At 47.3% G+C, this 24,519-nt stretch overlaps 1 protein-coding gene across 1 annotated transcript in view; it reads left to right on the forward strand.

The window, feature by feature from the left end:
• The first annotated feature begins 8,189 nt into the window (after positions 1-8,189).
• The window catches only part of UNC13C (unc-13 homolog C), a 63,316-nt gene continuing 46,986 nt past the window's right edge, over positions 8,190-24,519 (forward strand). The window contains exons 1-3 of the mRNA XM_056865977.1: positions 8,190-11,202; positions 18,863-18,885; positions 19,423-19,484. Coding sequence (XP_056721955.1) covers positions 8,250-11,202; positions 18,863-18,885; positions 19,423-19,484 — 3,038 coding nt within the window. The 5' untranslated portion in view covers positions 8,190-8,249. The remainder of the gene's footprint in view (positions 11,203-18,862; positions 18,886-19,422; positions 19,485-24,519) is intronic.

Below are 24,519 nucleotides of genomic sequence, written 5' to 3' on the forward strand. Positions count from 1 at the left end.
GAGTATTGTGAGAGTGTCAAGATAGTTGCCTGGTGCCTTGCCAAAGACCACAGCTTTTCCTGAATGTGTGGGCCCTCGGCAGGCATGTGAGGAGATAATTTTCAGGCTTGCATTGCTACAAGGGATATTATGGGATATAGCAGGAGATCTCCCCTTTGGACATGTGTGGCTGATATGTATATTTACAAGTTTGGATGTGAAATTTCTCATTTGAATTGGGAATGCCAGAGTGTTTGCAATGCAGTTATTTTTTGGTTTGGAGAAGCCTCAAAAGCTATCAAACATAGTCCAGTAACAAATGTTCATTGTAGGCCAATTATCAATCCATGTCAAATTGCAAATATTTAGCTCAAATATAACCCAGTGCACAATGCAGAAAAATGTTCAGTGGATTTTTGGTGCATTTTTTAGTATTCAGAGGCTGTGCTATCAACGTTTGCTGTCAAAATTTGCAGAGGAGATTTGGGGGACAAATTTCGGTTTGTCTCCAGCACAGCCCCTGGGCAAATGGCCGCTTTTTATTTATTGAGATTACTTGTTTGCTGTTTCTCCCTAACATATGGTATGATGGAAGAATCTTGCAACACTAATAACCACCTCCTGCCTCTATCAGTGTTGCTTGTGGGCTGTCCAGAATTGCTTTGGGTTGGGCCAGCAGTGTTGTGTGGCCAAGAGACTTAGTAGGCAGGATGAGTTAGTGCCACAGCACCACTGTGATGGTTGTAGCTGCCCCAGATAATGCAGGATGCTGTCTACTTGGGCTTTTTCAGTACTGGCACCTCGCTTGTGGCATGCCGTATCCCTTGAGGCTTGCCTGATTCCTGTGTTGCTTTTTTTGGGTGCCAGGCCAAAACATTTCTGCTCTGGAAACTCCTGTTTAAGCTGTCTGTGATCTGTTTTCATTACCTATGTTTTTATGCAGGGTTGGGGCTTTTAAAGGCTGGATTTTAATTAATAGCTTTTAGTGTTTTGTGGTTATTATTTTTATTTTGCAAGCTGCCTTGGGCAGGTTCCTGGAGAGATGGTATGAATTGTTATCAAAATAAATAAAATACAGGTTTTGTATTTGGATCCAGTCTTAATTTTCTCCTGTCTCCCTCCTCTCACTGCAGCCCGCTGATCTCCCTGAACTGATGCTGCTGAGGGAGGGGAATAGGGGACCCAGAGGAATGACATGGGGGGGCTGCAACAAGGAGGGGGAATCGGTGGATCCAAACTAAATTGGCAGCTTCCATCAAGTTACTATCTGGAGATGGCTAAACTCTTACAGCACATTCCTAAGGAGAGTTACTCCAATCTAAGCCCACTGAAATGAATGGGCTTAGACTGGAGTTAACGCTCCTTAGGAATGCACTGTTAGTTTGGTTCTCACTAGCATAAAGCATCTGATGTATAAGGAAGCTCCTTTCCCATTCCCCCCACCCCCGTGCACATTTTGCTCCACGTTTTGCACTGGTGACACTGATTAAGTTGGAAAGTTGTCTTTTAGAGTTAAGGATCAGCACTGGTCTTAATTATGCTGACAGCGGCTGCTTTCTTGAGGGCTGCTGAGAGACACACACACACACACAGAGAATGGTTGTCCCTATAGCAGGTGAACGGGAAGACTTTATTTCTTGTGAGCTCTTCAGCCTTCCAGGCTGTTTCAAAGTAGGAAAAAAATGGTTATTTTACCGCTAGAGTTTCTCTGGTAGCAAAATGTTTTTTTGACAGCACTGAACCATACATTTGTTTAATTGTGTAGTATAAACATTTCATAAAAATTCCTTCATACAAGTTAATGACAGATTGTTCCCAAAGAGCTCATCCTTTGTCCTGGGGTACTGTGACAAACACAGCTCCAATTCAGCCTTCCTTCTTAGAACGGGCCATGCTGATCATCTCTGCATTGTTCCAGTGGCAGTAGATGTGCTGCCAAAGTGAGCACTCAGAGAAAGGCAGGAGATGCCAAGCGGCTGTTTGTTTTTTTCCTTGTAACACAAACGTGGAAGCAGCCATCAGATGGCCACTATTGTTGAGCCACAACAGCCTGCAAGGCTAATCAAATTTGTGTAATAATACAGGCATCCAGCTATGATTGTGGGGCATGGGTTAAATACTGGCAAAGAGGTGAATAACAGGAGAATGCACAGGCGTAGGTGGATCTTAAGTTGCTTGTAGTGGTGTATGTTTGCTTGTTTGTGTGTGTGTGTTCATGGAAATCTATTCTTGGCAGCCAGGAAAACAGAATTCTTCCTTTGTCTCCGCCCCACAAGCTGTGATGCCATTTTGATTCATGCCTCTTCACACCATCTATGTTTCATATATGTGGGGAAATGCAGACAGCTGACCTGGGTGATCATTAGGTATGGCTGTAAGCAGTCCCAGGACTGCTTGCAGTGCTCCAGGCCTGGCTGCAGTCACGCAAAATGCAGCCAGCTGCATCTGAAATTGCCTCTTGATGTATGACTTTGGTTCATGTGAATGCCTCTTGGGAACAGAAGCGTGCGCAGGCCCTCTGCGTTATGGCTGGCTGTGCTCATTGCAGAGGCAGCACCACATTGTGGTGACTCCTGCTGCTGCAAAAGAGGGGGAATGTGCCTTGAGCTCTCCGGAAGCTTGGCTGAGAACTCTGCGGATGCCCGGCATCACAAACTTTCCCTCTTGTATAAGGCAGAAGACGTCCCTGTCAAAATTAGTGTCTGCAAAACTGAAATGCTCCCCAGGGTGGGTGGAAGTGGAACATCCAGTTGGCTGACCAGGCTGGTGCTGGATGGCTTTTTAATTCCAAGGTAGATCAATAACATGATAAATGACTCCCACAGATGTTCTTGTATGCTCTGTGGGGTTATTTAGAAACCCATGAGCTGAGGAGCACCCAGGCAGGGGCACTAGATTTCTTCCGGCTGGAGCTGAATTGCACCATTTCAATTTGCTGCAGGTCTCTGGGGAAAAAAAGTCTAGCTGATGCACAGCAGGAAGACAAGCGTCACAAAAGCAGCTTTTTTGAGGCTGATGATGATGAACTTTTTCAACTGAAAAAACTTGGGTTACAGCATTATGCAGAAAAACCTTTGTGTTTTTAAAACGTCTGTTCTATTAAAATTAGCTCTGCAAAAGTCTCACCTTACTGTCCCAAGAAGAAGAAGAAGAAGAAGAAGAGTTGGTTTTTATAACCCGCTTTTCTCTACCTTTTAAGGAGTCTCAAAGTGGCATACAACCGCCTTCCCTTCCCCAACCCCCACAACAGGCACCTTGTGAGGCAGATTGGGCTGAGAGAGTTTTGAGAGAACTGTGACTGGCTCAAGGTCACCATTGCATGTTGAAGGAGTGGGGAATCAAACCCAGTTCTCCAGATTAGAGTCCTCCGCTCTTAACCACTGTGCCACGCTGGCTCTCTGAACAACCTTTTCCAACTAGTACAGCTCAGAAGCAGGGAGCAGCCATCAAGCGTGGCCGGAAGCTGAAGGAAGCCTGCCTCTGCCATCGTCTTGGGGGAACGTCTCATTGAGGCTTCCTTCAGGGGGCTCAGGGCAGCGGACACAGTTCTCCCGTTAGCATTTTAGCCCCACATCAGCCACACGAGGAAGCTGAGACGTGTTTTCTTTTTCCACCAGTGGTTTGTTCCCAGGGGTTGCGAGTAAAACATGGTAGCTGCAGTGATCCCTCCATTACTGTGGAGCAGCGAAGGCTAGCTTTGGAAATCCCAACCCAGTCTTGGATGGAGGATTGTATTTGTGCGTACCTCTTTGAAATGTTTGCTTTCTGCCCTCTGCAACACTTGGGTTATAATTCCCTGCTTGTACTTACATGTGATGCCTCATGTTTTGGCATTTCATTTTGTGCTAGTTAACCCCTTCTGAAGTGTAACTCAGTGAATTTCTCAAGTGAAAGGTATTTGCAATTGGACCTGAACGCAGCCGTGAACGTCACCTGCAATTGGCGGAAGAAAGCAGACTTTGTAAGTGTTTAAGGGTGCTGCAAAGAAGAAAGAGTAAGCATCAATGTGAGCTATCCTGAGAGGCCCGACAGGATGCAAATCAAATGCCCAACTATGCTGCCTGTTTTGCCTGTTCAACCATAAGCAGTCACGAAATGATAGTTGGAAGTTCCTATTCTTTCTACACCTTGCTCTGTGAACCCCAGTTAGCTTCTGCATGTTGTTCAGCCTTTGTTCTGTCCTCTCACTTCTGAGTAAAAGGCCCTTACCTCTGGATGAAACAGGTGTTTCCTCCTCCTGCAGCCAAAATGAGAACTGGGTTTCCTGTCTTTTTGACAGGAAGCAGCGACAGAATTGCCCAGGTCACCTGAAGCAATTCTGGGGGCCCCAGCCAGCATTCTCTTGCGCCCCTCAGGAGGGGACCCAGAAGCTCCCTGGGGAGGGGGGGTACCCAAGGGAGTGTCCCTGCCTTGTCTTGCCTTGCGGCTGGCTGAACCTACCTGTGGGAGAAGGGGGTGCTGGGGGCGCTGGCCCTTTGGTCTTCTGCCGCCGAGCTGCCCTGCTGGCGATGGAGCCCCTGCCCTGGGCGTGGGGAGTGACCCTTCCCGGTGGGTGGGCAGGCCGCCAGTGAGCCCTGCCCGGCTGGCTGGCGTGGGGGGCCAGCCTGCGCCTTCCCCAGGGCCCTTGGCCCAGGGTACCTGCCCGCCCGCCAGCGGGGGCCCTTCTCTCCCTGCCGCCAGGACCTGCAAGCCCGCAGCCGCAGCCCTTCCTTTCCCCGGCGGGGGGCTTGGCTGCGCCCCCCCCCTCCGCCCCCCGCAGGCCCTTCGGGTCCCGTCCCTGGCGGTGCCTGGGCGGCTTGGGGCTGGGCGGCGGGTCGGCGCACGGCCGCCAGGTGGCTGCGTCGGGGCGCGGGAGCGAGCGCGGGCGGGCGGCGAGGGCGCGCTGCAGACAGCCGTGCCTAGCGGGCGGGCGGGCGGATGGCGCCAGCTCCCATCTTGCGCTCTGCAGCGGGCTGGGCGGCCGCCGGGGCTGCCGGCTACCGAGGCGACGGCCATGGCTGCTGAGGAGCTCCCGGGCACGTAGCCAGCCGCGCCGAGGGACGGACGGAGCGCCGCCGCCGCCGCCTCCTCCTCCTCCTCCTCCTCCTGGCGGACTTGCCCCCCTTCCGCGCGCCCCGGCATGGGGCCGGGGCCGGCTCGCCCGGAGAAGCTGGCGGCGCGGCGCCGGCGCCACTGAGCTCCCCGGAGTCGCTTGCCTCGCCCAGCCCAGACGCCCAAGTTTGTCGGGTAAGTTGGGAGCGGGAGGGAGCCCCGGGAAGAGCCGCGGCCGTGCTCCCCGCCGCCCGGACGAGGGGGGCTCCTGGCAGCCCCCGGGCACCTGGGAAGCGGCCTGGCCTCGTCCGCCAGCCGCTCTCGGCTCACCTGCCGCCTCGGCGGGCCGGGAGGCTTCCTAGGGGCGCGCGGCCCCGGCCCCACGCCCGCTCGCCTGCCTGCCTGCCTGCCTGCCTGCCTGCCTCCGGGGGATGATGCCCTTCTCGCCCCGGCTACGGGGATGCTGGTGGCGCAGCACAAGCGTGTGCCTCGCCAGGAGACCCCAGGCACGGGGCAGGCTCAGCACGGAGGAGCTGGCCATGGGGAGCCGCTGTGGAGCCCAGAGGAATCCAGGGAGGGGAAAAGCCCACGGAGCGATAGATTTGGGGGCGCCGGAGCCCATCCCTGGCTGTCGCACGGAAGCCTGCTTAGGAAAGGGTCCCGAGAGAGGAAGAACTTGGAACTGAAGGCAGAGCTGATGTGGCCTTCCGAGGGACCACATCAGACTCTGCCAGCAGCCTTGTGGGGTTAGCTTTTTCTGCTGCTGAAAGGAATTTTGCAGATGCTTCTGAGGTCACCTAATGACATAACTTTAATTCAAACAACAGATTTTCCCCACCCGCCTGGTTCAATATTTGAGCAGCTAGCAAATGATTGGGAAGAGGAGAACCTTGATTATGGTTTCAACTTATGCCATAGCAAAAAGGGAAGGGCATTTTTATTTTGGAATTATCGCAAAACTGCGATAAGGAAAAAATATAGACAATTGCCGACAGAGGAATAAAGAGAGACACCTTTAAAATAAGGCATAATAAATGTCATGACCTCATTTCACTTCCTTTTGGGATTAATTCTAGGAGAAGTGGAACGAGGTGTTGTTTAGTTAGGGAAAGATAGAAAATTCACCACCATCATCACAAGCAGTAGGTTAATATTGAGCTTGTTTGATATTGATACTTTTTATCTAGTACCAGCAAGTTATGAAGCAGTCAATAATCAGAGTACATTAAACAAGGATGAATGAATAAAGTGACAAGGATGTCCAATTATCCATTGGACTCAGCTCTCAAGTAGCACTTGGTAAAACATCTTCTTTTCCATCTTGCTATAGTTGTATCCCCTGGTCTCTGCGCTGTGAAGCATAAAGATTCAAAACTCCAACTCTCCTCTGCTGGTTCTACACCCTACTCTGGGATTTGTTTTCAAGATGTGCCCTGTTGCCCCTCCTCTAGGTTCCTAGGAATAATGTGGAGGAGATCAGGAACATGGAGGCTAGACTCACCATGTCTGCAAAATTCTGATGTTGGCAAAATGTGTTGCAAAGCAAGGGACTGCAATAACTCCCACTCCGCAACCAATTGTGTCCCTGTCGATTCTCTGCTAGGTTCTCCTTCAGGGACACGCAACAGATGTCAGGGAGTCTGATTTGATGCTTCCCTCTTGTTTTATAGGTCTTCCGCTATTACCCTCTAGGACCAATTTCACCCTATTAAAGAATTAGTCCCCCTGTTTTAATCTGGCATAATGAGGGAATCATCATTAGGGTACCATTTTAGTTAATTTGAATTTTATGTCTTTTATAGTAATATATGTTTCTGAATGTACAGTTATTGTATGATGATTGTTGTTAGCTGCCCTGGGCCCGGCTTGTGCTGGGAAAGAACAGGTAGAACCCTAACGCAATAAATACAAATAAGGAGGAGGCTGGTTGAGGGCTGCTCCAGAAAAGTGCCAGAAGGCAGCCTGTCTCTGCTGCGAGGAGTGTTTTTGCAGATGACCTTTCTGCCCATCCAGCTCTGAGCAGTAGCCCTGATAAAAGGATATCCTAACCAGAGTCACAGGGTAAGCTGGTGAAAAACAGCAAAGCGGTTCAACAGAAGTCACACTGATTTGTCCCACTTTCATTTGTGAATTTTGGTCACCGTTGGCAAGAAGGAAGGCAGTGCTGGCTTTGTTTATCCTATTGTTGCTGCATCTTGTGTGGGAAACTATCCCTCCCCTTTGGGCCACCATCTGTGCTGGTGCCTGATGGTTTGAGCAGCTTCACCCAGAGAGGGTTCGTGCCTTTTGCTCAGAAAAGAAGCCCCTGTTGCCTCAGGCAAAGCAAGCTGAGGGTGATGGGCTTGAGCGGGTGGATGTGGCTTGGAGATGCCAGGGGTGGGGAACAAGGCCAAGGAATCAAAATATGATGTATATGTGGAAGCAGGCCCACATATTCCATGAACACTCTACAAAGCAATTGCTCCATCTGTAGTTCCCCTGGATTTGTGTACCTATTCCAGAGCAACAGATCTCTGGGTTATGGCTTCAGTCTCCTATCCAGAAGAAGAAGAGTTGGATTTTATACCCTGCTTTTCTCTATGGTAAGGAGTCTCAAAGTGGCTTATAATCACCTTCCCTTCCCTAGGGTGCTTGCTTTAGAAGAACAGATTTCTTTCCATTGTTGAGGCCTCCCTGTATTTCTATTCCAGTAACTATTTCTAATCCAATAACTATTGTCTATGGATTCAGAGAATCTGAAACAACATTATGAAAAGTGTTTATGTGAAATAAGTTTGCCTTTTCTCTTTTTCAAGTCCGCATGTTACTTCGGTAGTTGTACACCTACTTTGAGATTAACATACGTAACAAAAATACTCATTCTGTAAATGCAATACATTATTTTTAAAAATTATCATTGCAGAATGTCACATGGCCAGAATTTAGTACTGCTAGGCCATATTTATAGAATGATGAATTGATAGTAACACTATTCCCTGCTTTTTAGATGCTGTGAAAGGCAATGGGAAGCAGAACAAGAGTTTGCTTCATGTGGGTCTCTCCCAGGAGTTGATTTTCAACCAACTGATTTGCTGTCAGATGACACACAAACTCTGGTAGCGTCTTAGCACATTCCACCTGTCAAGTAGTCAGCTGGTTCAAGGGGATTCTACCTTATGATTACGAGGAAATCAAGCAACTATTCTTCTGGATAGAATATTGTCATCCTTCTGGGAAAGGGATAATTGAAATTGCCCTCCATGGTTACTGCTCTCTTCAAGAGCTTGATCTCTTCTTACATATATAAGATTTACAAAGGAATGTTTACAAAGAAATTGGGAAATAGTACAAAAAAGAAAGAGAGTTGTCAAAGCAAAAAGGAACAAGATATTTCCCAAGCTGAACAAATAAAGAATCCCAAATTTACTAATACATTGAAAAGCACTGTCAGAAAGATTGCCAAGTGCTCCTCTGCTCGCAATTTGTCAGTCGAAGAGGAGGAAAACAACAGAGATTTTTCCCTGTCCCCAACTTTCAGCTACCGGGTAGCAATTGCAAACGGACTACAAAAGAGTATTTTCTTAACAAATAATAATGAGGAAACATTTCAAGATGTATCTTCCAATAGCAGCTCATATTCAGAGTCCTTAAGTGAAATCAAAGGTCAGAGTAAAGAGTATTTGTCGCACACCATGCCAGTGAGACGCAACAGAAAGAGCTTGAGTAGCCTTGCCCCCTCCGATGGCAGCTCTGAGGGTGAACGCACTTTGCATAGCTTAAAGCTTGGTGCTCTAAGGAAACTGCGGAAATGGAAGAAGAGCCAGGAATACGTCTCCTCAGATTCCGAGCTCAGCACATGGAAGAAAACTTGGGGCCTCAGGAGCAAGTCTTTAGACAGGACTGTACGCCATCAGAAGTCAAACACTCTTGAACCCGGCTTCAGTTCGACAGGGTGTATCAGTCAAACCCAGGATGTTATGGAAATGATCTTTAAGGAACTTCAGGGAATCAGTCAAATTGAAACAGAGCTCTCTGAACTAAGGGGGCACGTCAACGCCTTGAAACAATCCATTGATGAGATCTCCAGCAGTGTGGAAGTTGTGCAGAGTGAAATTGAACAGCTGCGAACAGGGTTTGTACAGTCGAGAAGAGAAACTCATGACATTCATGACTATATCAAACAAATAGGGCATGCAGGAAGCAAAACAAGTCTTAGATTTTTAAATGTGCCTGAGGAGAAGTTTGAAAACACTGAAAACACAGTATACAGAGCTTTAAAAGAGAAAATGGGATTTCTGGAGACGCAGCATTCTGTGAAAATAGAATTTGCTCATCGAGTGGGACAGCAGAGAGACTGCCCAAATGCAAAGCCCAGACCCATCCTTGTTTACTTCGAAACACCACAACAGAGAGATTTAGTTTTAAAGAAGTCTTACAAGCTCAAAGGAACTGGCATTGGAATTTCAACTGATATACTCTCCCATGATGTGAAAGAAAGAAAAGATAAAAATCTGCCTTCATCTCAGACATATGAGAGCATGGATTTGAAATTACTAGCGATTGATCTAAAAGCTAAAAAACATGATTGGGACTCACCTGACAGCAGTGATAAAGAACTGGAATCAGATATAAACCGTAACAGTTATGCAAAGATATCCAAATCAGCCCCACAAATTAAAAGAAGCGCTGCAAAAGGAAGGGAAGGGTCTTCAAACATTCGAGTCCTTAAAGGAGCTGCAGCTGGCAACAGTTTTCCTAGTAAGATAATTTATAATGAAGAGTCATCAGGAACAGAGAGCTTTCAGAAAGAGTCAAAGTCCTGCTACTACACTGACATGACTCCTCTTTGGCAGTCTCAGAATGACTTTGCAACACTCAAGCTCAGCCGTTCAGAATCTGATTTTTCGAAACTGTGCCAGTCATATTCTGAAGATTTTTCAGAGAATCAGTACTTCAGCAGAACTAATGGCAGCTCGCTCTTGTCTTCCTCTGATCGAGAACTCTGGCAGAGAACGCATGATGATCCATCCACCTGGTGCAGTGGTTTTCAAGAACAAACTTTCAACCAAGATTACCAACCTTATAGAAGAGAAAATGAAGTTGAGAACACAGAGACTGTTGACAGCGGGGTAAGCAATGGGATATTATGTGCATCTGGAGACAGGAGTCATTATAGCAACTCTCAAGTTTCATTACAAGATGACCTTTCTCCGTGGAAAGACTGGAGTCAGCTAGAACAAAACACAGACTTGGGGCTAGATTCATCGACACAAGAAGTTTTGGTTTATGACCTGAGCAGCTCTTCTGACCAACAGATAGACTATGGCCAGCTCTCTGATATGCAGTATGACATGGATAGTTATGATTTCACCCTGGATGGCAACTCCCCCTCTGGCACTTGTCTCAGTAGTGAAACACAGAGCCAGTGGGTCAGCCAGTATGATGACTACCAAGAAACCAACACCCTGTATCAGAACCAGAACAGGAAGCCCACGATGTACCGAAGTCAAAGCGAGCTGCCAAGTGACGACTCCGAAGCGGCGCCTCCTAAATCTTGGCATAGCAGGCTGAGCATTGACCTTTCAGACAAGACATTCAGCTTTCCTAAATTTGGTAATACTCTCCAGAGGGCAAAATCAGCCTTAGAAGTGGTGTGGAATAAAAGCACACAGAGTTTAAGTGGCTGTGAGGACAGCGGGTCGTCTTTTATAGGGAGGTTTCGGACTTTGTCCCAGTCAACTGCCAATGAATCAAGCACAACTCTGGATTCTGATGTTTATACAGAGCCTTATTATTACAAAGCAGAGGATGAGGACGATTACAGTGAGCCAGCTGGGGAGGATGAAACTGATTATGTGGAAGTCATGGAGCAAGTGCTGGCGAAACTGGAACACAGAACTAGTGCCAATGAAACAGAAGAAATCACTCAGGAATATGAGCAGGATCAGACTCAGTATGAAACCCCGTACAACATTGTGCAAGAAGATGCTCTCGATGGACATTTTGATAACCACGTGGTTAGGAACGATGTGTTGGAATTTGCTGTTGATTTGCCTGCCGAATCAGAAATACAGGAGGATGAAAACCAAAATGTCCCTGAGGCCCCCATTCAGCCTCCAGTGAAGAAAAAAATACGGCCATCTTTTAAAGAAGCTGCTTTAAGGGCATACAAGAAACAGATGAGTGAACTGGAGGAGAAGATCCTTGCTGGAGGTATTTGCCATTTTCTGTACTTTTCATATTGCAGCAGCAGAAGCTTGGCTTTGATCGGTACCGGTCCCCCCCACCCCACCCCCCAGGAAGTCAGTGTCAAAGATGCTGAGCTCTAAGGGAGGATCTGTGTCTGAAGCCAAACACTGTGATCCACAATCCAGTGAAGCCCAAATACTTGTGGATAGTCCCACAGAAAACAGTTGAATACATTCAGTTAAATCCACTGTAGATTAATCTGCATCACAGCAAGACAATTTTGTAATAATGCTGTCAATAGACACAAACAATTAACACTTTTTAAAAATGTCTCCAACCCTGTCAAATTGCTAAAGGATTTATGCAGCATTTACTCAGAAATGTTCTCTAGTGCTGTGGTAAAAATATGATGATATTGATCAGAAGCCATTTGTTTAGAAAATCATGTGAGTTCTTACACTAAGTTATAAAAATCTATCTGACCAACCCAAATTGATCCACGTATTCACACAATATCCTTAATGATAAGGGGTCCAGGTTCTGCATCAACTGTACTCAATGTAAAAGCGTCAAAGGAGGCTTCAGAACCAATTTTAGCCTCTGGAGCCTGCCTAGTCCAAAGTACCTGGTGGGCTGTTTCTTTGAAACCCCGTTCCAGAGAGCTTCCATTTATCAGATACCCACAGAGCGTGGTGTGTCTGGTGCCACCTCAGGCCATATAAACCTCGCAAAGCATGCACAGGCTGGCAAGCCTTTTTCCTGGAAAATCTTCCCTAGTCAAAAAGACATATTTGCTGATGAGTTAACATTCAGGAGTGGGAACAGGTTACTTGCTATGTTCTTATGACTGCCACACAGAAGCATGTTCAGATATCTCCACTAGCACCTAGAGCCTTGCGTTTCACATCAAAATGATCTTTCAAGAAGGTAGAACTTTTTCTTGAATCCAGAAGCAAGTTATGTGAAAGACCTGCCTTTCTTGAGGCCATTGTACAGGGAGCGTTCCAGTCTCAGCATCGTAGATACCCTAAGATGACCTGTGTAGGCTGCGTGTTGAGTGTCTGCTTTCCTGATCAGAGTCCATAGTGGGTAGCTGTTCCTTCTTCCCAAAAGTGTCCCTTTAGGGCTAACTACGGAAGGACTGGCTTCTCCCTCCAGTATGTTTCTTTAGTGGCTTGCTCACTTGGGGGTTGCTTGGCTGTGGAGCAGGGCAGCAGTCTTGTGTATGTGGCTTAAGGGGAGTTGCAGTGCTTCCTCCTTCGTTGAAATTAATAGAAAGTACTCTGCAGCTAGAGGGGCTCTCGCAGTGGTTTGGGGGCCTGGTAAAAGGTTAACGCTGCAGGCCCACTTCCCAACATGGTTGGGAAGGAATTCAGTTACCCTGGACAAATACACCAAGAGGAAGAATCCAATAGGGATGGAGATCTGTCTCTCCACTGCCATGTGATAGCTACTACCACTGTGCCCCTGTTGTTCTTTTGAAACTGCCCACAGTGGTCCTCCTGTGGGGAGAGAGAAAACCCGTCCTTGTAATTTTGGGCTTGTCTCCCTGCGCAGAGCTCTTTGAATTGCACAGAGATCTCTGGCACAAGAGACCCTGGGTGTTGGCATGCTCTAATCTGCTTGCAGTGGTGCCACGGGAGGTCCTGCCTCAGGGCAGTGGGATGGCACCAGTGACCTTCAGGTCTTTTCTTGATTCTGTGATTGTCAGCTGACATACCCAGATTTTGACTGTAGAATCATAGCGGAGGAATCCATTCACAAAGGCTTGGCTGCCACGTGTAGTCTCTGCATCTTAGGTCTTCTGGGTCCTCATATTGCTTTCTTCGATATCTGAAAAATCTGTGAGAATGTGCCTGAACGGTGATAGCTAGGAAGGTGCAAAACATCTCTCTTGATTTCTGCTTTCTCCATGCTGGTCTCAAATGGCTTTGTAAGGTCAGGTCCAAGTTGGAATCGTATAGGCCTGTTTGGAGGGGTTTTGTGCTTTATAACACAACGTGCTCTCTCCTGGGATGGATGCTTCTGGGCAGCATAAGCCTCCCTTGGGGGACACAGGTTTATATGACAATGAGCCGCTGGCTTCAAGCTGCATTCTGTTCCTTGCTGGGGGGGCATCAGTCCTGGGCAAGGGAGCCACATTGGCAGTTCAGAGGGGGAGGGTGTGGGCCCTCCTGGGCAGCAGTTTCTCTCGCTGTTGTGCCGGAGTTTGCACATCCTGTCATTGCTTTTATTTCTGATGAAAACCTTGATGATGATTTCAAACCTGGCATACATCTGGGATACTTTCCCAAAAAGGTAGATATGACATTCACTTTGGAATGTGCAAATCACACATATTCACAGCTAATATTCACACAAATATATTTTTCTGGAAGTAGGTCTAGGGACCAGAATATTTAAAGGATTTCCCCATGTTGGTTTGCTTGGCACCAGATGCCAGAGAAAAGTTAATTGTTTTCCCAGGAATTTGGTTGAGATGTGTGCTTTTTCCCTTCCTCTTTCGCCTTTATCTGGTTGTTTTGTCCTCTAATAATTCTATTGTGTTTGCTCAAGATTTTTTTTATTATCATTATTTATTTTTGATTGCTTTTGATCTGCTGCAGGTTGAGTTGTATGTGTAATTCTGGCTTGTGTGGTGGTATTTTGTTGATGTTATTGGTGTTTAGTTTTAAATTGTTTGTTGTGTAATGGTACGTGGCAGCCCTGTTGAGAGCCATCATGCTGGAAGTTCAGTGTTAGCTGAGTTAGCTAACAAATGCGTTAGCTGAGTTAATGAAACGTTATTTAGATGCGCAGAGCAACTATACCAAGACTTTCTGCAGCATAGATCTGGAGTGATGTTTTTTAATGACAACATCTTGATTCCTCTTTTTTTGTTCATTAATATTTGCTGGCCTTTGTCATAAAAGTCATGCATGCACACCAGGTTTCCCTTGTAAATGACACATAACTGCTGCTTCCGGGTGTTTGTGCTGTGGATCCTCTCTCCTCCAATGTCTCTGAAAGTTCCTCTGTATTATTGTGCCACAAGGTATGTGCCATTTGATCAGCGTCTTCAATTAGCTGTGCTGTCCTCAATAGACTTGCTTAGGATCGGCCAGATGGATGAGAGAAGAAGCCTTTCCCTCTCCGGTGGCTCTTTGTGGGTGGGCCGCTGAGAGATTGCCCTTGATGCTCCCCCCCCCCACTCCCTGGCTAATGTGAAGACGGTTTCGTGCGAGAACCTGCGGTGGCCCTGCTCTCAGGAGTGGTGTCCTCACGATCATCTTTGAGTTTTCCCTGTGTACAGCTCCCCTCCCTGCCTCCATCCCCCTGCAGCACTTTCTGTGCACCTTTGAAAAAGCATTCTCTGCCGCCATGTTGTAGCCTTCAAGTTTGCGCTGGCATAAAAATCTTTTCCACTGTTTGGTAAGAGCAGGAGCGAACCCCAAATACATTGCTCTATTCGGGCTTCAGAAAGCAGCACCAGATCATGACTGTCTTTGAAACCTACTGGAAATGTTGTGAGAGAGAAGTTTGCATATCACTCTTGTAGCCTCATCTGCAGCGGGTGCAATTGCAGCATGCAACCCCGCAGGGCCTTGTCTGCTGGTAGAAGGCTGGTCCTCCCATCCGTTCGGCCTGTTCAGATGGCTTGAGGAAAGCAAGGCCTGGTGAGTTTCCGTGCTCCCCTGTGGTTCTTGGGATCAGGCAAGTTTTCTCCTTTCTAAGGAGTAGTTCAAAGAGGAAACTGGGTAGTGGACTGTTATACCCCAGAGGGGCTGACTGCCATATTTAGGAGGCTGAAGGGTATTTCCAGAACAGTGGGTAATGTATTTTTTGGTTTTACATTATCGGGTGCCTGTTCCTTGATGCTTTGATGGACAGAGTCAAGCATCAGTCACAGAAGTTACTTTTTTAATGCAACATACTGATGGGTTTTGCACCGGCACTGAGCCTCGATTCAGAAGCTTCCAGAACTGGTTTGTGTTGAAATCAGACACTGGCTTAAAAGCCGGCAATGCGTAAATAATTTGGAGGCAACCAGCACCAACTAAGCACCACTGCCCAGACATCGCTGCCTGCCTTTCAGAGTTGCCTCTGCTTTGCACCCTCCCTCCTGTCGTGGCTGGGGGCTGACGTGTGTGGCTCCAGCTGCTCCCACACTGCCTTTCAGACCAGAGGGGCCCCACTGCTCTCCTTCATACAATGCGAGAGGGGTGCCTGTGGCTCTTGTGAACGGCAGCAGGCTTAGTCCAGAGTCGGCTGGCCTTTGTGGTGGCTATTGAGCGGCAAGGCGGGAGGGCGAGCGGTTCGTCTCTGCCACCCACCAGTCCTTGTTTCCCCGTGCCCTTCTCTGGATCAGAGGAGTGGCCCTCATGCCTCCTGATACAGAAGCTTTCACCGTCTCCAGCATCCTGGTCTGCTCCAAGCAACAGAACGCCCTGTAGGCAAAGCTGCTCTAATACGCTGCACTGGAGTGATAATTTTAGAATCTATTATTCCTGCATGGTTTCCTTTGTGGTGATGTGGCCGATTTTGATGTTTTTATTGGGCCTTCCTTGTTACCTCTTTATTTCTCCCTCCTAGCAATCAGGCACTAATTAGGGAATTGTTCGGATCAAGCTACCCACTTCCTATGACCAAACACCCACAATTACAAGCAGAGCAGCTGGGCTGGGAAATTTATTTCATGGCAATTATTGGGCTTGGCTTCTTCCTGAACAAAGATGTTAGAAAACAGTTCATTAACATTCACTCATCATATTTCCCACACAGATTCCTTGCTGGTCAGGGCTTTAGTGTGTGTTTACAATATCTACTAGGAAATTTGGAGTGCTGAGAATGTGCAAACATAAATGTGGTGTGCTGCCTGGCTGGAGTGCTTGTGGTCAATATCAGATGAAGAGGACCAGGCTGTGTGTGGGGGGGAGGAGTTCGCAACTAATTTGCTGTGAGTATCTGCTTCATACCGCCCCCCTCCCCTCCAAACACACACTGTGGAAAGCAGCTGCAGAAGGAAAAGCTCCGATTATGCGCCAGGCTCCTCTGCTGGTGCTCTCAGCCTGGATTAAAGCAGCATGTAAGTTGTACCGTAATGGTTGTCTTACATAAGAAGCCTTGAGAATAGTTGCTAAATGCAGCAGGCTGTTTGCTGAACCCAGTCTAATGGGACACTGTTCACAATATACCGTTCTATTGGAGGTTCATAGATACTGTAGGATCATATTATGCATCTCCACCCCACCCCTCCCCACCCTTAATCACAGGCCCACACATCAGACCCCTTCTATTTAAATGAAGATGCTATAATTGAGTGGGTTTATTTATGTGGCTGAGTCTAATTGCAACACATGGGTGAGATTTACACAGGTGGCATTGTCCCGTATTAGTTATGTACAATCTGACCATGCGGGTTAGAGGGGCAACAGCCTGCCTTTTGGCACAGGAGAGTCGGCAGCAGTCCAGTGGGGAGCTCTCATACCATTATGTCTCTTGCCTGCCCTAAGGACTGGGCTGCCATTAAGAGGAGAACTGAGAGGCTCTGGTGACAAAGGTGGCTTTATGTGCCAGGGCAAAGGAAGAATTGTCTGACTGCCTGACTTTCCCTCTGCTTGTTCTCCTGGGAATGAAACATTGCCCAGGTCAGCAGCTCTGCCAGGGCTTTCTCTGCCTGGTCGGGCCTGGGGTGTCTGTGCTGCTGTGTAGTTTCTGAGACCAGGTCATTCACCTTTCTCAGCTCTCTCAGGCTGCATCGCATTTTCCCTTCAGAACCCACAGGCAGAGGTCAGACTACCTGCGCCCAGATGCATAGACTGGGTTCCAGGCCAAAAGGTGGTGGTTTTGTGTGTGTGTTCATTCTCATTCTTGTGCAACTCTTGTGCTTGGGTGCAGAGACTGTGATTACAGACACAACTTCTGACCAGTTCTGTGGAGGGATGGATTTAATTTAGGAGAAAAAAAGGAAGAATTGTATTGGCTTGAAAGGACTGAGAACCACCTTCACCCTAGAACAGCACTGTTAAATCCACAGACAGCATCCTTAAATCCATACACACATGCTACAAACCAGCATGTTTTGGAGTCTGGGATATCAGCATTCACATAAACCTGCTCATCATCCAAATTTGGGAGTGAAACTGACAGGAAGCGAGAATCTTTTAACAATCCAGAAGGATGGGTAGGACAAGGCTCAAGGCTTTGCTTCGCCTAAGCGATGAAGTCTGACTCTGCATTTTATCCCTCCACGGAGCTCACGAGGGTGCATGTGGTTTGCATCTTTGCAGCTACAACATGAGTTAGGTTAATGCTGAGCGGCTGGCTGAGGACTGGGACCTGGCTCTCCCATGTTCTCATTCGAAACTGCAACTGCTGTGCTACAATGGCTCACCATCTGAGCACATCTTTCTCCTCCGCAGCAGATCCTTTCTCATTCTCCCTGGACGGCTGGAGCAGAGGGAATTTTATTCCTTTGCCGAGCCCTTCTGGGAGCCTCAGCATTGAGGTTAAAGGCGCCCAATGTTGTTGTTGTTGTAGTGTGTAGCCTGGAAGGGCCCAGCACGGCATCCTTTGTCTGACGGGTGGTCTCTGTCTCTCACCCTCTGCCTGGCAGCAGCTCTCCAGTCTGTCTCTAGAGTTCTTGGTAGACAGCTTTGTACACAAAGTAGCTGTAATTAGTCCTTTATTTAAAACATTTATAGGCCACCTGTCCATAAAAATGCTCGTGGCAGTTCAAAGTGTTCAGATTAAAATGCCAGTAAGAGAACATTAAATCTGGACATTAATTTAAAAGTAACGTAATTCCAATTTATGATGAAAAAAATAAAAATAGTGGAACATTCTTATTCAACAGCAGGGACAACACTAACTTAAAATATTACCAGTAAACTATTATAATCCAGGCAGAAGAGTTTTAAAACAAAAAAAATATCGATAAAACAACAGCATACCGGTATATCAAACTAAAACATCTCAGATTAATAAAATGATTTGAAACAATAAAACATGAAATGCAATAACAAGCAATAATACCAGACTAGGCACTAAAAACAGCCTCAGATCTTAGAAGCGGGCAGGTGACGTCATCAAACTTTTCTCTGGATCAAAAGCTCCCAAAGCAGTGAGGAGGAGAAAGGGGTATGGCATCACTAAGGGGGGGTGTGGGTAAAGAAAAGTCCATGTTAGTTAGAGCCAACCCTAAAACCAACTTACTAATGCTACTGAATAAGGACCGTTCCAATCGGAGAAGAGGATGTCTGCTGGTTGATCAATGAACACAAATACCCCAGTGTGGGTTTTATGAATTTTGCAGTGCCTTAAAAAAACTTATTTGTTTCAGGGCTTTCTAAGGGCTGCCTTGGATATAAGTGATGTTTTATTGATGTAGGTCAAAATTGCCTTTGAAAGTTCAACAGCATGTCAATTTTAGGCTGCCTGCAGGTGCAACTGCTGTGAAATTGGTGCAAAGCACCGATGGGGCTCTGCTGGTCAGTCGTAATGTTTGTGGGGAGGGGAGCTCCGTCCCTCTTCAGGCTCTGTTCCCTTCCTGCTTCCTCGGAAAGTTGTAAGGCTAGGCCTGGAATGGCTCCATGGTCAGCCCGTAGGCAGGACTGTCGCTGTTCGCTTTGAGCTGTACACAGTGTCTTGCAGACTCCTCAATCTAACCTTTATTCCCCCTCCCCCTCTTCCAATTCTCTTTCAGACAGCAGTTCTGTGGATGAAAAGGTTCCAGAATCATATATTTCCTTAAAGGGTCGTGTCTTTTGTTGGCGTGTGTTTGTGACTAAGTTGACCTTTTTTGGTCCCTCCATTTGAGTTGTGAGATGCGCATGTCTTCCCAGCTTTCCATGCTTCTGTCTTCCTTCCTCGATGTTTTCCAAATGCCTTCCATTAATATGCAGAGTAAACCCTCACTGTTGTGGTTCTCTTCCGTCATAAGTTGTGCCAGCTCAGGGGTCTGCTACTGTCAAACCTGGTTTCTGGTTGTGCTGCCCTGTGGCAATCGCCTGTGCTACTGCTTGCACCCCAGGATTTAAAGGGAAACCACTGGGGCTTCCTGGGCATAGCCAGCGTGGGTTTCTCTCTAAATGCTGAACGTTGCTCCGTTGTATTTCCAAACAAGAAGGACTTTAGCTTTGGCGTGGAGCTGGCCCTGCTTAGCATTTTCATAATAGGTGTTCTGTGTATGGCGCACTTTGTCCTTTGCTGAGGACCTGCCGGCAGCACCTGAGTAACTGACCTTTTCCTTCTTCTCCATTCAAGGCCCGTATAGTAAGTGGAGGTTCTTTGGAGGCGTCCAAGCTAGCAATCCAAGCCTTTGCTGGGTAAGTAATGTAGTCCTGCCACAAGCTTTCTTTTCAAATTGTGGTACTCTTTACATGATGGTTTCCTTCCAAAGCCAGTGCAAATGATCCATGGGAAAGGAGATGGGGTTATTGGGAGAGGCCTCTGGGTCTGTCAGGAAGAATCCAGTGCTAATGGAAGAGTGGGAAAGGGTCTTCCTAATCCTGCAAAGAGTATCTTTGGGGAGAGAAGAACTCATGTGTGTTACTGTGGAATGGAGTGTGCCAAGGGAAGATCTAGTCACAGGTGGTGCCAAGGGGTGCCAAGGGGAGATCTAGTCGCAGGTGGAGTGGGACTGACCACTGAAGCCGAGGCCTGGAGGTGTGGTGTGACAGAGTTTGGAGAGGCCTATCGTGGTCATTTTGACAGAAGAGAGGGAGGAGGAGGAGCTGCAGCAGAAGAGGAGGCTGGGAAGGAGGGAGTGAGAGGCATCCCTGGCATGACACCAGGTTTTAAAAGGGCTTTGAAAAGGTGAGCTGCTTGGCTTTATGTGCTGCTCCCCCTTTCAAAGTCAAGCACAGCCCCAAACAGAAAGATAAAGTGATGCTGGCGCTGCCTTTCTTAACAGCAGTCAGCCTAGGGACTGTCTGGCCATTAACCCTCTGTGTTCTCCAAAGCACTGCTTTAGAAGGAGGTGGTGGAGCCTTCCTTGGAAGGAACCTTTGCTTGTCCTGCCAGCGCTCTCCGAAGGGCCTCTCTGGCTTTCTGCCACATTCTGCTCTTATGGATATTGTTTTATGGATCATAAACGGTCTGAATTGCTCTTTCCATCCTTCCTTTAGACTGGGATGAAGCTTTCTGGTGGCAACTTCATTCCGCTCTGCAGCAGCCTGCACTGTTCAAGCTGAATCTTGTGCTGTTTGCTCTGCTTTGGATTCATAGATGCATCTAGCTAGGAAGTGCCCTGATCCCTGTGTGTGGGAGGCACAATTGCTTTCCCCGGCGCAAGAATGTTCAGTCCCTTCGAAAGAGGGATTATCTTAAGAGTTTGCTTCATTGCCAGCCTCTGGGCCTGCCTTTGCTGTATTGTCCCCAGGTGCTGCTTAAACAAGCACTTCCTGACAGAACCTTGCTGATGCAGTGACTGAAAATGGAATCCATCGAGAATAGCTTTCCTTCCACTTGAGCGTTGTCTAAAAAACCAGACTTGCTTTCCATCCTTTCCTTTTGGTCACTGTGGTGGTTTTCACATACATGCCCATTTTGCATTTGGCATCTGGATCATTTGAGGACCCAAGGATTAATACAGTTTGACCTCTTTCCAGGGGAAAGAGTAGTATATATATTATATATATTTGTGCTTGTCATGTATCACTGATGTACTTCTGGTTTTATTTCTTCATCCTTTGCATCAGTACTCTTACTGCACCAAAAAAAACAGTTTAATACAGTCTGTTGTTTGCATCTGAGTGTGAATGTGTGTGACTTCCTACCTGAATGTGATTGTGCTCATACCTCCTTCCGTATCCCCCACAAGGGCTTCTACCGTCAAGTCCCCACCACGAGAGTGTACATATCTAGTGAATTACAGCCATTCCTAAAAGGGGGGTGGTGGAATACAGGGCCATACTCAAGGGTACCAGCTTCATCCATTCGGTTCCAAGAAGTGTAACAGATTCTGAGTTTGTGATACGCCATTCTGTTGCTTGAAATTATTATTTCTATATATTCTATTAAAAGAAAACAAATGTGTACAAAAATAATCAGTTCTCAACAATATCAAGAACATTCCTTTGCAGAACAATTGCAGGCCAAATTATTCAAAAATGTTTCACACAACTCTGAGACAGCTTGTGACAAGGGTGTCGTCCACTCTTGCATTGTTTCTCCAGATCAAATCTGATGCTCAGCATCACCTCATGTGCCAGAAATGTGTTTGTGCTGCCTGGTCTTAATATTCTCTCATAGCTGATCTGGCTTTTCTTCCAGGGTGTGGGGGGAGGCCCCTCTCTGTGCTTTAATTGGCTCTGGCCAAGCAATTCCTGAGCCACATTAAGGGTGTCTAGATTTCAGTTATTTGATTTTCACTGTTGGACAGCTATGCAGTGCTCAATCAATGTCACAGATTTCATACATCATTTTGCTCCTGTTTTCTCATCTCCCGCCCCCCGAAATTCCCTGCACTCTTGTTCTCTTTCTCTCTGTTCTTGGTAATTTCATTGCTCCCCTCTGAAGCCTTCTGACTGCTCGATATTCTTGGTAATTTCGTTGCTCCTCTCTGAAACGTGCTGGCTGCTCGATATTCCACTGCTGACTGTGGAGCCCAAAAATGTGGGATATATAACACAGCAAAGGGAGGGCTGCATGCGGAGGAGCAGAGGCTGTGGAACGGCATTTCATCTGTCCTTTAGAAAAAGCCTCTCTACCTCTGAGGCCATGTGAGTGGCGACCCCAGACAGTTCTCTTTCTAACCTTAACCTAGCCATCTACATTACACCTTCATGTTTATTCTGAAATATCCCTTAGATTTCCCTGGGACTTACTCCCAAGGAAGAGTGCCACAATCTAACCCCCAGATAATTCCTGATGGTGCTCACATGGAGCTGGAGTAAAGGAGGGAATTCTGAATGGGAGTGGGTATGTGTGTGTTCTGGTTGTAGCTAAAGTTTTCACACAGTCCAGTGTCCAGCTGGAAGTGTGGTTGTAGAAAGGGCTGTCAAGTCACAGTTGTCAAGTTTTTTTAATACGGTCAAATGACCAATCACATATTAATACATCAAACGTCTAAGCTCAGTAGTATTGTACAGTAAAATTACAGAATACTTGTATAAGCGAAGGTATGAGATCAATAAAACAACCCATAATTAAAATTATCGCTCTTAAATTTATAAAATTGTGAAGTATTGTAACAATCTTTCTCTAACCAAGTCACAGTTGACTTATGGCGACCCTGTAGGGTTTTCAGGGCAAGAGACGTTTGGAGGTGGTTTTGCTACTGCTTGCCCCTGCGTGGTAAAGGTCCCCTGTGCAAGCACCGGGTCATTCCTGACCCATGGGGTGACATCACATCCCGATGTTTACCAGACAGACTTTGTTTACCAGGTGGTTTGCCAGTGCCTTCCCCAGTCATCTTCCATTTATCCCCAGCAAGCTGGGTACTCATTTTACCAACCTCAGAAGGATGGAAGGCTGAGTCAACCTTCAACTGGCTACCTGAAACCAACTTCTGTGGGTATTGAGCTCAGGTCTTGAAAAGAGCTTGGACTGCAGTACTGCAGCTTACCACTCTGCGCCACGGTGCTATTGCCCTTGTGTGAGGACCCTGTAATTCCTTGGTGGTCTCCCATTCAAATACTAACCAGGGCCGACCCGGCTTAGCTTCCGAGATCTGACGAGATGGGGCTAGCCTGACCCATCCAGGTCAGGGCTGGTAGTGGATTCAAACGACGACCTTTGGGTGGTGGTGCTGGACTCGCCTCCTTATGTGGCAAAACCAAACAGGAGTCTTGTGGCATCTTAAAGACTACCAGGTTTACTGCAGCATAAGCTCCGATATCTCTGTCTTTCAGGTGCCATAAGGGCCCCGTTTGTTTGCCAGCTGCCTCTCTGTAATCTGGAGAAGTCCTGAGGAATATGCTGCTCTTTCTGCTAGAGGGTTCTCGTCATCTTCCTTTCTCTTAGTTCTCCTGAGTAAATGGCCTGATTTTGAATTTCGGGGCATAGCACCTGAACCCAGTACAAAATAATGAGCCAGTTATGTGTGATGCTTTGGAATGGACCAGATCGACCTTGTGTGTGCCGGCTGGGGAGCAGGGTGGATGTGGGGGTAGAGCAGGCAGTAGGCTTAGAGCTGTGTGTGTTGTGAGGGGGGATAATGAAGGCCAGAAAGGCAAAAAGAATGCTGTGAGGAGGGGCACCAAGCACACCAGGCAAGTCCTGGGGGACAGCTGTCCCTCTGGTAATCCGTTGCCTTGAGCTCAGGGCGACAGGCAGCTGGCCAGAAGGCCTTTCCCAGATCTCAGGGTTGCCCTCCTTTGTGTTGCTGATCCTCTGTAGCTTAAAAATAAAGCCCGGGTTCACTAATGGCTTCTGGCAGAGAAATTACTTTCCTTCTGGCAGCAATGTTCGTATGCCTAACATCAAATAGTATATATGCAATCTTTGATTCTTTCAGCTCTGTTTCAGTGCTATGATGCACAAGCAAAAGAAGCAGGTACTTTGCCTCTGCTGGTGGTTGGGGAAGTGTAGAATCCAACAGACTGAACAGCCCTCCTGAATGACTGATAAGGGGGTGGGGGGAGAATGCCAGTGGCAGAAATGGCTGTCCCCACGGTCATGGGACACCACTAAGGCATTAGGAGGAGTTTGATCACACCCACTAGCTCCTCAGGGAAGGAACCTCCAAGGTAAACACTTTGTCTTTGTTTCTAGGCTGGGGTTGTTAATACCCGCTTGCAACCCCTCTTTGGCCCCCTCCAGTGATTCATTTTGCCCCCCCTGATATCTTCGCTGGGGCATCCATCACAGCCTCTTTTTTTCTAAACTAAGCAAGTTCTTGTCATCTCTGCTCACAGTTAGTATAGTATGATATCAGTCAGTCAAGGTGGTTAAAGGGAATCTCCACAATCAGAGGCAGCCAACCTCTGAATACCAGTGCTGGAGACAGTATCAGGGGAAGGCCTCTGCCCTTGCTGGTTGGCTCTCCCTGTGTGTGGAAGAGAATGCTGGACTCGATCAACCCCTGGCCTGAGTCGACAGGGCTCGCAAGTTCTTATGGAGAGTCAGGCTGCCCATCCCACTGGCTGTTCCCTGTCTCAATAACACGGGGGCTGGCACGTGTGCTAATGCTTGATTTCTTCTGTTCTGTGGGTTGTGTATGTGGTTGACGTATGTTGATGGTGTCTGATAGAACAGAAAACCAAGAGGGTTCACCACAAAGCTATGTGTCGAGAGAAGGGGACGTCTGCACCTTGTGACATCATCAGGGGCAGCTCTCTCAGCTTACTTATTTAGGATATTTTTCTATGCTGCCTCCTCAGAGTACTGCTTGAGGCGGCTTACCATTAAAACAGTGTA

This window comes from Euleptes europaea, chromosome 20, assembly GCF_029931775.1.
Source record: "Euleptes europaea isolate rEulEur1 chromosome 20, rEulEur1.hap1, whole genome shotgun sequence".
Lineage (NCBI taxonomy): Eukaryota > Metazoa > Chordata > Lepidosauria > Squamata > Sphaerodactylidae > Euleptes > Euleptes europaea.